Consider the following 16236-nt stretch of genomic DNA (forward strand, 5'->3'; position numbering starts at 1 on the left):
TTAAAATCATCTTTACTAAGGTGCAGTATACTCATCTTTAAGTATATAGTTCAATGAATTTTGAGAAATGCATACAACCAAACTGCTTCTTAGATGCATTCGTGTTGTTGCTTGTATCAGCAGCTTGTCCCTTTTTATTGGTGAGAAGTCTTTCGATGCATGGACACAGCACTATCTGTTGATGCGTTTGTTTGGGACTGTTACAAACTTGCTATGAACGCTCATGTCTTTGTGTGGACATACGTTTGCGTTATCTTGGGTAAACACCTAGAGGCAGAAAGGCTAGTCATGTGGTAAGAAAGTGCTTAAGTTTGTAGTAAACTGCAAACTCTCACCCACAGTGGTTGTGCCATTTTCTGTCCCCACTAGCGACGCATGACAATTCCAGTTTTCTGCCTCCTCACCAACACTTTAATTTTAGTCATTCTATTGGTGGGTAATGGTGTCTACTGCGGTTTTAATGTTCAATTTGCTGATGAATAGTGATGCTGAGTATCTTTGAAGGTAGGCAAAACTGACGCTGCTACTCAGGTTTTGTGACAATGTACTTGAATATTCATTGCATGCTAAGCGCTGTGCTTCAGGATAATGTTTAAGCCTTTGTCCTTTTTGAATTGTGACAGGGTAGTCTCTACTCCCATATTTCAGATAATCGTATTTTCTACCTAAGATGACATTAAATGTGGTAGGCCAAATGATGTCTCCCCACACCCCTCACCCCAAAGCTGCCACTCCTAAATCCCCAGAACCTGTAAGTGGCTTCGGTTATACGGCAAAGGAACTACGGTTGCTCATCCGCCGATCTTGAACGTGGGAGAGCAGCCTGCATTAGCCAGGTGGGCTCACCATAATCCTAAGGGCCTTCAAAAAGGAAAGAGGGAGGCAGAAGAGCACATCAGAGGGACGCAGTGTAAGGACTCGGCCCAATTTTGCTGCCTTTGAAGATGGAGGAATAGGGTCACAAATCAAGGAAAATGAGAGCCTCTGAAGCTGGAAAAGGCAAGGAAACAGGTTCTCCCCTAGAGCTTCTAGGAAGGAAAGCAGGCCTTGCCGATACCTCGATTTTAACCCAGGGAGACCCATGCCAGATGTGAGACTTCCAGAGCTATTAAGACAGAATAAATTTGTGATGTTTTAAACCACTGATTTGATGGTGATTTGTTACAGCAGCAATAGGGAACTAACACATTAAGGTAATCATTGGCTGTAAGCATTACTGCTCCCTCAGTCGTCAGACAACAAAGCACCAGGGGTTCCCTCACCAGCCCTTCATCCCCATTCTCACTTTCCTTTTGGCCATTTCAGTAACATCACCATTAAGAGATGAGCAGACACTCTAAGCTCAACGAGCCTGGTGTGTTCAATTTTATGTCATATTATCACGAGAAGAGCTCGATGCCAAGGGCAAGTCTGCCCAGGAGTGAGGCTGCTCTCACTCGCCCCTGCTTCCCCTACTCTCATTAGCTACGGTTTCCTGTTTCCCGCTAGTGTTCCAGGAAAGAACAGAAACAAGCAGCAGGTGCATGAGGTTTGTGACCATGTGTTTTTTCCTCCCCTTTTTGGCTTATGGTAAATTAGCTCAGTACTAGCCAGGTGCGCAGCACCCGAAGGGCGAGGACCACAAGCCTTTGGCGGTGGGAACACGGCGCACGCCACGGGAGCGGGCTCGGCGGGGGCACCGGCGGTAGGACTGCCGAGGCGAGGCACCGCGGACGGGGGTCTGCACAGCAGGCGCGCACCCGCACGCGATCGAGCTGTCAGCGGGCTTGGCTGCGTTTGAGGCCTTTCCCCCTGGCGGAGACGGCCAGTTCCCTCTGACGTGCTCGCGTGGTCTTTTCTCGGTTTGTGTCTCTCTGTCCTAATCTGCTCTTATAAAGACGTCAGTCTTACTGGATTAGGGCCCATCCATGGGACCTGATTTTACCTAAAGTATCTCTTTAAAGCCCTACATTTAAATACAGTCATATTCTGAGGTGCTGGGGGGTCAGGACTTCAACAGATGAATTTTGGCAGGACACAATTCAGCCCTCGTCAGAGGGCACAAAGGCGACTAGATAAGGCATACAGAAAATGCTCAGGGAAGTTAAAATGGAAGTATTTAACTTCGCATTCGGTATTTGTGTGTAAGAGAAAAATTAAATGAGTTTCAACTGATGATAGTTCTGGAGTGAAGATATGCCCAGATTTTTATAATTAGTTACATAAGGAAATGAGGAAACTAGATTTTATATTAAGCCCTAACAGTGATAAAATGAAGCAATCACTGGAATAAAAATAGTAAGCATTATGTTATAAAACGCATCAATATTTATAACCGCAGTAACAATCACAGCAATAAAAAATGGTAAGCTATTAAAATAATTACCTAAAAATGTATTTCTTGAGGTAAAGGACAACTTTAGAAACACACATTAATCAACTTGGCTAAACCCAGAAGAGGTACTGGTGAAGCTCAAAAGTACTTCTGAAGAAAAAAGTATAAATTCATAGTTCATTTTTATAAGGATGAGGGCTCTTACAGTGTCATTCCTGTAAATATGAATATTTTCAACATTATTTTAACAGTAATTCAGACAAATGCCACAAGGAAAAAGGAGAAGCACTTACTAAAAACTATGGAACGAATCCAGTGGCTTCTCAGTAAACACCAGGCTGGAATTGACTGGTGGACGTTTGACCCCCCGTCTCTCTGTTCTCACCCAAACACGTAAAAACCAGGAATCCATAAACATCTGCAGTATCCACAGAAAGTAAATCAGGAAGCAAGTGCACTGAATATTAGGATACAAGACTCAATAAATTGTTTTATCCTTTGAAGATACTTTAATTTTGCAGTTATTGATTAATTAAAAAACACAGCTGTTTTCAGCATTTCCTAGCTACAGTGGTGCATAGGAAATTCCATTCTAAACAAAGAAGTAAGTAATGAAATAACAACACACCTTAACGTTTTACATTGATAGGTTACAGTGTACAAGGTGCTTTCACATAACATTATTTCATTTGATTCTTCAACAAGCAGAAAAAACAGTGGGAAATAAAAATGATTATTTTAGGCTTACAAAGAGTATTTTCAGGCCAATGGGCAGTCACTACAAGAACATATCAAAACAAGACAGCAATGCCCACAAGCCACAATATTTTTTTGGTAGGCTGACAGTTTGATATCAATTAGATATTTAGCATCAGTGAAGGAGGAAGGAATCAGAACAGATACAAGGTTCTCATGATATTCAAAGAACTGTAAGAACACTGTAAGAGTAAGAAGGAAGATGCCCTAAAATACCGCCTTACCACGGCTGGCTCCAAAGCACGTGAGCACTTCAAAAACGCCACATGAAAAGAATCTCGTCACAACACGTCAAAGTTAGAAGGGACCTCAGAAACTGCCTTATGGAACTCTTCCATTTCACAGATAAGACAACTGAGGCCAAGGGCATGAGGATAGTGACAGATCAGGCCTGACACTCAGACAACTTGACTTTCAGTCTAGGGCTCCTTCCTCTACAATGTCACCTCCTTATTATTTATTGAGCAAAATGTAATTTCTTGTTTCAAATAATGTAATTTGAGATTAAATACTGATTCATTCCATTTATTTCTTATTCAAGTTTTTATCTTATTCTTGGCTAAACTGTGGCTGAAACTGGGAATTTTATATAATTCTAAGATTCTAATTCAGTGTACTTGAGTGGTTAGAAATAGACTCCCTTGAGATATTTGAAAGCTTGCTAATGTCCTTTAAATGGAGAGTTACGTGGCTAACTAGCCCTCAAAACCAGCGTATGCCTAGGGGTCACTACCTAGATTCTATAGATTCTATAGCAAATTGTACTGGGCAGTAGTAATTTCATAAAATTTTTTTTCAGAATTCATAGAAATCTTTTTAAATTACTGGAACTCTAAAAATGTAATAATCAAATTGTCATCCCTATGACTTATTAAAATTATTATGCAATAATTTTACAATAATATACAACAAAGGTACCATAGCATTTATAGCATACATATAGAATACATGATCAGCATGTTCTTGGGTCTAAATGAAATAAAAAAAACTAATTAAAATATTTTATACAAATGATGTTTTAAATTTATTAACATGATATATTTTTGTTACATAAAACTTGCTACAGCAAAGTATTTCATTTTTCTTGCACGTTTTAAATATAGGTGGACCAGTCAATCAGTATCAGCTTTTAAGTGACATGACCATGCAGAAACACTTGACAAACAAAAGATGTACAGAGTGATGCAGAGAACATCTCAGACAGATCTTTCAGTGTCTTCAAAGGTGTTACAAGGGTGTGGTACAGATGAGAAGAAGTAGAGTCAGTGACCTATCTGCACCGGTGATGAAGCAAAAAAAGAGTGCTTATGTACATTGAGATCAGTCTGATTAAATACAGCTCATCTTATATGCATGTAAATTGATCATAAAAAATGAACACAGTTTATTTTTAACTATTTTGGTGTGTCATCTTATGATAGGTCACTGACACACAGAGATAAAACCAGACAGTAAATTTAAAAGCAAAGGAAAAAAATAGTTTAAAAACTGAGTTAAGCCATGGAGTCTCAACAGTGAACAAAATGTGCAAAAGTGCTTGAAATTTCCACATGACAGCCATGTTAAGTCAGTTGGCAAAAAGTATATAAAAATCTAAACTCAAATACTAAAATTGTATCTGCATGATCATAATTCTGTTTAATAAAAGAAGAGGCTAGAAATTGACATATCTAAAAAGACCACACCTCAAAATTAAAACACAACTGTGGCAGTTTTGTGAACTTCGTCCTTTTCCATTGGTGAGGCACGGGGCGGAAGCGGAGCCGCGACAGCGCCTCCGCAGAGGCTGACAAATCCGGCGGGCGCCCCAGCGCAGTCGCCCGGCAACAGCGCCTTCTGTTGTCTCTGCGACAAAACACAAGCAAAGCAAAACAAACAAAACCCCTCTGCATTTAAATGAAAGTGCCTCCGTATTGTTTACAAAAATCAAGCCATTTGTTTGACTTAGCCAAGTATTTGTCCATATTAATGTTCTTTTTTAGCTCATTTCTCTTCTTTTAAAAAAGTTTACAATGAGCACTATTTGAGAAACTTAAAAATGCGTCACTTCGTTTAGTCACATTTTATTAAAATATTGGCTAAAACCCTGATGGAAAGTTAAGGTTTAGGAATCTTAGAACTCCTCTCTGTTACCTACGAAAGTGCTGGTACCAGGTGAGGGAATCCGGGTGACAGTGAGCCTTATCGTTCACTTTTCCTGCAAATGAGACATGCCTGTCACGCTGCACAGGCTGGTCACTTAGTTCCTCAAGGGGATGACGACAGAAAAGGTGACAAAGGGAAACAGAGCTTCTGAGCTGCAGGAATCCAAATTGCTGGGTCTAGCTACTCTGTGTTAGTGAGTTCTAAGAAAGTTATTATTTTGTTTGTATAAATTTCCTTGGTGAAGAGACACTATCTTCAAAAATTGTCAAGAGTTTTGGCAAAACAGTATGAGCTACTCAAAGTAAAAACAATTATTAGAAAGTATATCCTCAAGCAACTGACCAACAAAAATATTGGCAAGCACTTCTAAGAGCAACATTCACCCTTCCTTCCAATGTCACAGAGCCGTAACACTGCCCATCTGAAACACCAACAAAATAAAATCAAGCACTATTTGCGGAAAAACTAATGAAACGAGAAAGGAAGAAATGGATGTAGGAGGAGAGGAGAAAGACAAACCAAAGAGCAGCAGGAAAGTGTCTCGTTCTGTGCTCTGGCACAGACGACGCGTGCTTAGCGGTGCCTTGTTACACAGGTGATGCAGAGTGCACACACGGATGACGGCAATTAAGACCTCACTCAGTCGCTGGAATGAAGGAACTAGGTAACTGCTTCGACAAGGACGGTCTCGGCTCCACCTTCTCTCTCAACAGAGTGCAAAGACTGAGTGTGAGCTCTGATGTCATCTGGTTGCTCATCCCTAAAATTCGCAAAATTCTTTTCCACATTTTTCTGTTATAGAGACACGGATATCTTCTTCTTCATAGTCATCAAAGTTGCTGGTATCTCCAGAGCCTCGGAACTTTGGTATGAATGGAGCTTCAACCTACAATTGAGACAGAGGGAAAAAGAAGTGTGATATTTCTTATAATAAGAAATATGTATTTGGTCTTCTTGTCAGTTCCTGGCACAAAGCTCTTAAAACCCTTGGATCTCCCAAGAGTTAAGAGTGGTAAAGGTGCCTTTTGTTATGTTAATGAGGTGCCTTCCGGGAAAGCTCCGAGGTAACCTAAGGATGGAGGCTGGTTGCCAGGGGAACCAACCGTGTGATTAGAGGGTTGGAACTTTCAGCCCCACTCTGACCTCCTGGAAGGGGAGAGCGGCTGGAGATTGAGTTCAATTTTCAACGGACAGTGATTTAATCATGCCCGTGTAATGAAGCCTCCATAAAACCCCCAGGAGGGGTTCAGTTTCCAGAGAGCTTCTGGGTTGGTGAACATGTGGGGATCTGAGGGTGCTTGCCTGGGGAGAGGAGGAAGCCCTGGGCCCCTTCCCACATTCCTTGTCCTAGGCATGTCTTCCATCTGGCTGTTCCTCGGTTACACCCCTTTACAATAAACTGGTAATCTACTAAATTTCTCAGTTCTGTGAACCACCCACCAAATTAGTCGATCCCTCAGGGGTTTGTGGGAATCTGATCTATAGCCTCCCGGTCGGAAGCCCACGTGACAAACTGGACTTGCAGCTGGTTTCCCCAGATCGTGTCAGAAGTGAGTTAACTGCTCGGTGGGATGGAAAAAGGAAAAATAAATGCCTGAGAATTTCTAAGGAAAATAAATTCTATTGCTACGTGGTGGCAATCTTTAAATGCCTTTAAGTACCTATATGATAACAGCATTAAAAGAGGAAGCAAACTGTAGATTTGCTATTAATCGCAACATTTCCATTCAAGGACTGGTACAGGCCAACGCAATACTTAAAAGAGACTTCTAGGATAACTAACTGTTCGCATCAAAATGCTGGCACTTAAGGTTACAGAACTCCACTTTTTCCTTTTTCAGTTTCTTATTTCTAAAGTCTATTTCTCTATCCCTTTTTCCTTAATTCCTTCCTCCCGACGTGACAGAAAACTCAGACTTATTTTTAATCTCCTTGCTTTTCTAATTCTCAGGTTTACTTTGTTTAAAAAAAATCTGGCCATCAAAAATTTCTGGGAAATTTGAAAAAAAATCTCTTTCAGAATTATAAAATTGTTAAATTCTGAACATTTTTCTTCTTGGACCCTAAAAATAAAATGTCTTTCCATTATTTAAAATATGGTCTTTATAAAGATAATGTGGTATACTGAATATGTTTGAGGAAAAGATTTTAAAAGCTGAAAAAAATAGTACCACGATTGACACAGCGTTTACAACGTTTATGGACGATCACACGCAGGCTGTGTCATTTCCTCAGCACAACGCTGTGAGGGAGGCGGGGCAGGCATTGTGATTTCCATCTTACAGCTTATAAAACGGAGAGTTGACCAAATGCACATGACTAATAAGTGGCTAAAGCAGGTTTCAAATTCATAATTTTCCACTTCCGGTCCAGAGCTGTTTCTAATTATTTACACCAGTAGTTTCTGAAGTTTTTGATGTATATGCTTTTTAGTAAATCATTTTTTGAGTACATATCACCAACACAGGTATAGTTATTTATAAATTATTGACACACATGACTAAACTAGTATAATATACACACAAACAAGACATTTAAAAAGAATAAGGTGAAAAATAAGGACTGGAGAATCTGGTATCTTTGTTTGCCAGCTGCTGGCCTCGTGTGCCTGTCTGGGGACTGCAGTCCTGCACCACGCGGAAGCACGAGCTAAGCAGACAGAAGCCTCCTGTCAAGCCAGGCAGCAACTTAGGACCACAGCTACTGAGCAGTCATCTCCAGAAGATGACAGTACAGTCTGAGTTGTCCAGGCCCTTTCCTTCCGTTTCCTGTTCATGAGCATTTAGTCAGAGGACAGAAAGGACTACGAAGACTCTTCAGATTTACTATTATTTCTGTGCTCCTGTACAGAAGTAGAAGAATCTGTACAGAGTTACAGTTGAGAGGATATTAAAACAAACGGCTGCACTGAAGTACTGAATTATTTCTACTTGTAAAGTATCCAGGGGCCCCCAAGTCCACTTCTGCTGACCATCACGATATGCTGTCAGTCAAGCTGCCCCCACAACCACCTGTCTGTTGCAGGGCACCACTTCCTGGCAGGTACGTTGTTTCCCAGCGGAGCTCAGTCAAGCCCTCTGTGAGCAAGTGAACGCTAAGTGAGCAGGAGCAGTTCCGCTCTACCTATTTTAAGAATGACTGTTAAAGTTACAATACATGGTATGGATAGGTTAGTAAATATTGGCTAAGTAGCAGCAGAAATTTTTATTTCTAAATATAAATAGGAAAATATTCAAAACATACCATAAATCTTTAAAAATACTAATAAAATGGACAAGCTTCAAGAAAATCTAATCAATGCATCTAAATATAGCATTAATTAATAATACAACTATAAAGATCATATGAATAGTGATAATTACAAAGGGATATGAATGATTTTGTAGGAAAATATAAATTTCTAAAATTGACTCAAGAGGCAAAAATTTGAAAAGACCAATATCCACAGAAGAGTTAATTTGTTAAAATTTCCAAGATATAAATATAATTCCTATGTTCTTTAAATTTCCAAAAGAGTAAGAAACATGGAAAATTTCCACACTCACTTTATGAATCCAACTCCATATGAATCCATATGGATTTTATGAAGCCATAAATTTCAACTCCAGAAGAACAAAAGCTACAAGTCAATAAAACCTATGACTATGGAAGTAAATCCTAAATAAAATTTTAGGAAATTGATTTCAGGCAGATATTAAAATAATACCCTATATTCGTGATGTTTACTTCAGGAATGTTAGGGTATCTCATCAGTATGACTCCTTATACTAATATGTCAAAGAAAATAAAATACAGTATGCTAGCAATTAAAGATATTTTCTTGACCAGAACAAGAATACTTTTCCAAGACAAACAGCTAATTTCGTATTTGGTGGTAAAGCATGAAAGGCATTCTCATTTAAGAGAGGAACAAGACAAGACAGCTCAACAGGCCCACCATTTTAAAGTATTATTCTAGACATTCCAGCATATAAAATAAAACAAAATGGAAATAAAAGATATAAATATTAAAAAAGAAGAAGCAAATGACATCTCTGTCCACATCCGTCAATAAAATCCAAAGGAATCACTGAAAAAAATCTGTGAAAATCAAGAACAGAATTTATTTAATAAGGTGGCCAAGTACACCATGAACAGAAATGTTTTCTCCTATGTACTCTTATAATGGGAAAGAAACACATTCACAATAGTAACCAAAATATAAATTTAAGGAAAAACTTTGAAGAAGAAATTGGCCCTGTATGAGGGAGGGGTCTCTACACATTTACGGAATGACAGAAAATACTCGAATATTTGTAGAAATATAACATGTTCATTATAAAGAATTCTCAAGAGTGTGGTTCCCTTCTAATTAGAGTACTGTAATCCCAATTAAGATCCCCAAATACAACATACATATTAAGACCAATAAAACAGAGGAGTTATTGTTTAGTGGGTACAGAGTTTCAGTTTTGCAAGATGAGAAAAGTTCTGGAGATAAATGGTAGTACAATAACATGAATGTACTTAATGCCACTGAACTGTACACTTACATATGATTAAGATATTAAATTTTACGTTATGTGTACTTTACTACAATAAAAACTGGAAAAAACTGAATTATGTATTTTTCACAAACATGAGAATTCCACATATTAAATATGTATTTTGAAAACTGAAAAACATATAAAGCTGCATAAAATGGTATAGTGTGCATACATGAACAGACAAAAAGAACTCATAAAAAATGAAGTTCAGAAACAGACTGAAGTATACAGTAATTTGTATTAGCAAAGGTGGAGTTTCAAATAAGAGGACAGATAATTATTCAACAAATGCTGAGAGGATAATCGGGTAATTATTAAACAACAGTAACAAAATTTAGATCAAAAAGCACTGAAAGAAAATGTAGATTAAGTAAGTCACCCAAACAGAATCTTGCAGTAGGTAGTAAATGTGATGTAACGGTCTGAAGCTGCGGGGAAAGTGCAGGTTGGAGGGAAGTAGATGTTAGGTGGCTACTGAAGTCATGGGAACGGACTGTAGTGATAACGAGCACAGAAAGAAAGAATGAATACGCCAGATGTTAACAGAAGTGCTGTCTGGGTGATGGGATTACGACAATTTCAAGTCTATTTACTTAACAAATGATTACCTGATTATAACTCTATGGAGCATACCTCAACCAGAAAGAAGAATAGAGCCTGGACCAGTCTATTTAATCTTTCCCTCCAAGCTACTCCGCCTTTCGCATTCTCTACCTTAACCCAAATTTTAAGGATAAGAAGTAATTGGCTTGAGATCTCAGGGCTAATGTCCGGCTGATCTGGGATTCAGCCCAGTGTCGGCCTAACCCCAGAGTTCATGCTCTCTCTGCTGCCCTCTGAGGCAGTCTTCCTGCTCCAAAAATGCTCAAAGCATGAAAGTTAAGCAGATAGTGTGCAAAATCCACGACTAGCTTATGAAACAATGTATTGTTCTGTGCTTGGGGGCTTTATTTAATTACACATGTTCAAAGGCCTTTAAAGAGGTAATGTGGTCCTGGAATTGGGAATCTGAAGAATCTGGAATCTAATATAGGTGTTATTTTGCAGCTGTGTGATTATGTTTAAAGTAGTTAACCTTTCTGAACCAATTTTCTTGAGGAAAATGATACCACTGATCCCAGAGGATTGCTTCAAAGATTAAAATGAGAAGTTACAGAGTTGCTTTTGTTAATTATAAAGTACTACATTGGTGCTAGGAAATCTGGAAAGAAATATGAAATGTTTATTTATTAGGTTTAAAATCTATTTTAAACTGCTTTGGACCTTATTCTTGACTACATAACATATCCAGTTGAGATAATGACGCTAACGGCTATGTTGGATGAATTTAATGGTTAGAGAGTTTCTGAACCCCTCTTTGCCTCTCAAAGAGGGGTTTTGGTCTTGCTATATTTTCGATTTGCTGCATTTTAAAATTCTTTTAATGTTTTAAAAAATCTTTATAAAAATATAAATTAGAAAAATTGTATTAATAATAATTAGAGCATTTACATTTCTTCTCTAAGGAAATTCACTCGTGTGGCAGCACAGCTTTATTAAATGTGGCAAATTTCTGAAACAGAAGTTTTGGTTTTATGAAAAAAAGAAAAATTAATATATTCAATATGAAAACACTTTATTCATAAAAATCATCTTTAACTGAGCATTTAAGAAGCAAAAGGAGAGAGAAAGGTTGTTCAGCACAGCAAAATCTTTTCTTAAATGTCTCAATTTATTACAAAGGTGAGGCAATAATGACTGAAAAATATCTGATGCATCCAGCAATTAAATGTTATTAAATCTGGCTGTGTGCCATTTCTCGTAGGAGAATGTATTTATTTACATGTCATCCTACTAATATGGTCTCATGTCAGTTCTGATGCACAAACCCTTAGAACATTGCCTAATATATAATTACCATGGTATCGTGAAGAGAAAGAGGCACGGGTAGGAAAAATTTAATAAGGGAAACATATGAAATTGATGGTCAAGACTGAATATGCGCTTTCTCTTCTATCAAGGAGAAAACTCAGTTTTAAGTTGTGGGCTATAAAATTTCTTTAAGTCCTGCATAAGATTAATTCAAAAGGTAAAAAATTAAAACCACGTGCTCAGTTGAAGACACTTCTGTTACATATAATGTAGACAGGAACTTTTAAATTGAAGAAAGAAAAGGCTCACCTTCCTCTGGTAAATAGCGATCCAGTCTGTTGTGGCAAACCACTTGTGAGTTTTTATGTCGCTCACGCCGTTCTTCAGGTTTCCGAACCGCTTCGTCAAGTCCACCTGCAGCAGGTTCCTTAGAAGGTCCTTGAGATCCGAACTGAAGTGCGATGGGAATCGGACCTGCAGGACAGACCGTGGTGTAACACATGTTCCAACACTCAGGTTTCTGTTTTGATTTCAGAAGGGTTTTTTTTTTTTTTTTTTGAGGTTGCAGATCATTATATAAACAGAAATATGTAACGATGAGCTTCAACTACTTTTAACTACATTCTTCAGTCTTGACAGTAGCCTTTAAAAGGAGAATTATTTGGTTGAATGAGCTAAAACTGTTCTTTTAGGGCCTTGTTTTGGTCATGAACCCTCTTTAAGAAATGGATCCTTCTCCAGAAAAATGTGCATAAGTACAGACTTTTCCAGCTCTTCTAGAAACGTCAAAAGGTTTACTCACCTTCAAGAGAGACCCCTTAAATCCCACAATATAAACCTTTGTCTTAGAGACATACACGTTTAAACTTGTAATTTAAGTAGAAAAAGCAGCATATGAAAATGTCAGTATGTACACTTTTGAAAGAGACGATCAAAAAGGAAGTCTAAAAATGATTATAAAAACCCATGCTGCCTTTTATAGAACAGGAAACCACTTTTACTAGTGGGTGACTTTTAAGCATAATTTTGCTATTATGCAATAGTTTAAAAATAATTTAGATTGGTTTAAAAGTATTCTCCGTCTTCTAAATTGTGAAGACTTTACAATTAGTTGACTGACCCCCAGCCTTAAAAACAAACAAAAAACCCAAAATAACTGAAGATGTTATGTATTAGACCATCAATAAAATAAAGTGCCAAACACAGGAGACCTAGGCTTGCTTTCTGTTTGTTTAAACACATTCTTCTCTAACTCTCTGCTCCAACCTAACTCCTAGTTCTCACCTTTTATTAATACGGGTACTGAAAAATTGGAATGAGTATTACTGAGGGATGGTATTAGAAGGAATAGCTGCATCTCGGCCCCATTTCATGTTTCCACCTTCACTGAACAGAATATTCTCTGCATTATCATGGCCTCAACTTCAAACTAACCACAGATCTCTGAAGCAATCCCTTAAAGGGTCAACAGATCCATTTCTGAACTCCTTGCATTCTTTCTTTGGTTCTCTACATGTGCCATCATCACCTTATAACCTGCATCACGCACTGTCACCTAACCTCAGGGGATCTCCACAATGCATTCGTTCATTTAATGATGCTGTAGTATTTGTGCATGTCTGTCTCACCCTGACTGTGAGCTTCTGGAGGGAAGGTACTGTGTCATTTTTGTGTTTCTATTCCCAGAATTTACTAAATCATTTCAAATTATGTAGTTCCTCCATTTGACAGTTACTTATTGAGTACCTACTATGTACCAGGCACAGTTCTAGGCACTGGACATACATCAGTCAGCAAAAACAAAGACTCTGATTTCATGGAACTTAATCCTAGTTGGATATGACATACTTGGTGAATATGGTATTAATTCTGTTCTGAAAGATGGAGAAACTAGGGTTCAGAGACATTGTATACATTGTATATCTTACCCACTCATTACACTATAAAGTGACGGAGCTGCAATTAGAAATCTAGTGTGACAATTTCTAGCCTCAAGAATTTTGCTCTTCATTACACTGTTTTCAAACATAAAGAACTGTAGTTTATATTATGATTTTTAAAAGTCAAAAAACAATTTTAGTGTAAATCATAAACGAAAATCACCATCACACCAGAGGAAAACTAGTAGTTGTTTCAAGCACCAAAGACTATTTGAAGGTTAAATAGCTAATGAGTGACCAAGTTTGGGGGTTAACTCAGATAAATTAGCAACCAAAAATCTCACTTTTGCAAAACCTATATTATTACGGATTGTAAGAGGTTCTGTGTTCTAAAAAAAATACATCTGAATTACCACCCTCTCTAGTTTTTGCTTTTGACACATGATGGCTTATTAGAAGTTAGGCATTGTGCTAAATAGTTTGTAAGCACTGACTCATAAAATCCAAAACAAAACAATGAGATAAGTATGGTTATAACCCCCATTTTATAGAGAGATTAAGTCATTTGTCTGAGATTACAGAGCTAATAAATGGTAGAGCTATAATTCCAAACCAGGTGCTCCAACCCCATAACATATACCTTAACTCCAGGGTGTTGTCAGGAACCTTATGAAAGGCTGAAATTTTCATTTTAAAAATATTTGCTGCACATTTCCTCATTTACCCTAGTTGGAGTGAAAACTAGACAATATTCAAAGGCACACTGTCTACTTGAAAAATAACATGATTATTTAACACAGCAGTTTTATCTTAACTTTGTTTCGATTCCAAACAAATAATTTATTTGAAGCAGACTTATCTTCAATTACAACAGAGTCTGCATGAGCCACTGAATGCAATGTGTCAGTTATTCTCCCCTTCATGATGTTCAGAATGGTGGACAGTGAGGTACCACATGTAAATTATCTTCTGAACTCAGGTGATATGCAGTGCCATGGATGAAGAATATATATACCTGAATATTTTGGAATGCAGATAAAGTGGTAGTCTTGAGTTAGTTAATGAGTGTGTTTATCTGTTCAGTCCTCAGAACAGCCATTCTTAACTGAGGAGTGGTGGTAGAGGGTTGTGACAGTAGATATCAGAGTCACTGGGGAACCTTTTCAAATCCTAGACATGTCCTCCTCACCTGCATGTCACACCCTCCTTTCCCCAGAGATATTGACAGGAAACCCACGCCCTCATAGTAAGGCATGTTGGTGATGGGAGTCTGTCTTATCCTTACGGTACACTCGAGGAGAGATAATGAGGATTATTGTTAAAGTTATTTTGGTGAGTGCTCTGAAATGTAATCAGAAATGTAGTTTCTTTGTTGATTGAAATTTCCAAAGAGCCACGCTGATTCATCAACTGAAATTAGCAAAAACCAGAAAATAGCTTAAAAGAAGTTATGTGTTAAATGCACGACTTTTATTTGTAGTTTTTAATCTGGAAACACCAAAGACTTCTCTAATGGAAAAAATGATTACTTTTCCTTCAAAACTGTATCAAGCTTTGATATTGTATTATTTCTATCACTATTATCAGTTACAACTGCTGTAGAATGCAGAAAGTAAAATCAGAATTCCAGAATGTTGTAGATCACTGCAGCTTAATTTGTTCTAAACCTTCATTTGAAAGACAGCCTGAGCTTCAGTGAGACTACCAGCTCGGTCAGTTTCATTACTGGGAAAATAACTTAATCCTCCTGACTCTTACATCTGTCTGCAGTCCATTTTCTGCAAATAAGGTGAAAGCAGCTGTGAAGAGCCAGCTATGGAAAAGAGGCAGTTTAACTGTATTAAACTAGTAGATCTTAGTGATAAGGTTACTGGAAACCGGCATCATTTAACATGAAAGAGGTGTCCGTGCAATATATACTCCCTGGAGAGTTTACTGGGCATTTTTTCCCCCTAATATTTCTTGTTTAGAATTCTTTTTCAAGCTTTAGAGACCAAGTTACTTCTGTTTCTTAACAATATATTCTTGAGGATGAATCTGTTTCTACAGTGAGGTACAGACACACACGCACCAACCTTTCCACATGTGCTGTGTATCAAAATCACTTGTAATAATTTAAAGAATTCAGGTGTTTGGAATACACAGAAGGCCCAATGAGTCAGTATCCCTGAGAGTGGGCATCTACTCTAAAAACTTCGTGAAGGCAGAGACCACAACTGACCTGCTGTGTCTAGTAGTGGTCTGCCATATACTATGAGCTTAATAAATATTGAATAAATGCATGAATTTAAATTCAACAACCACTGACTAAGTACCATCTATGTGCTGGGCACTGATGGGCTTGGGATGTGGCAGTAAACCAAAGAAGACGAAGATGACTGCCTCCACAGTGTTTATATTCCACTGAGAAAGATAATAACTAATTTAGCAACAAGAGTGACCCTGCAAAGATGCTGTCAACCTACTGTTCCTGACAAAACCTTGCACTGTGAAGTTTTTAATTTTTTACTCTGAAGAAAATGGGGAATCACTCACTGCAAGGTTCTGAAAGGAGTAAAGGATCTGATTTAATGTTTTTAAAGAACTACTCTAGTGACTCAGAAGAAGAGAGCAGTGTCAGTGGAGGTGGTAGGAAGTGGTTGAATTCTGTGCATTTTCTAAAGATAGAGCCAAGCTGGTATTTCTGTGCATCAAACATGGGTAAGGACTCGAGGGTGTTTGGCCTGAGTAACTGAAAGGATGGTGTTGCCATCAACTGAAATGG

General features: G+C 38.0%; 1 protein-coding gene across 5 annotated transcripts in view; it reads right to left on the reverse strand.

Moving 5' to 3' along the window:
* Positions 1–2800: 2800 nt before the first annotated feature.
* Positions 2801–16236, reverse strand: part of PRKACB (protein kinase cAMP-activated catalytic subunit beta) — a 117777-nt gene continuing 104341 nt past the window's right edge. For 4 of the 5 annotated variants that reach the window (XM_072974101.1, XM_072974103.1, XM_072974102.1 and 1 more), the window contains 2 exons: positions 11902–12066; positions 2801–6101 (listed from right to left, as the gene is read on the reverse strand). In XM_072974101.1, coding sequence (XP_072830202.1) covers positions 5976–6101; positions 11902–12066 — 291 coding nt within the window. In that variant the 3' untranslated portion in view covers positions 2801–5975. The remainder of the gene's footprint in view (positions 6102–11901; positions 12067–16236) is intronic. The other variant, XR_012078994.1, reaches the window with a different exon arrangement.

The sequence above is a fragment of the Vicugna pacos genome, chromosome 13, assembly GCF_048564905.1.
Source record: "Vicugna pacos chromosome 13, VicPac4, whole genome shotgun sequence".
NCBI lineage: Eukaryota > Metazoa > Chordata > Mammalia > Artiodactyla > Camelidae > Vicugna > Vicugna pacos.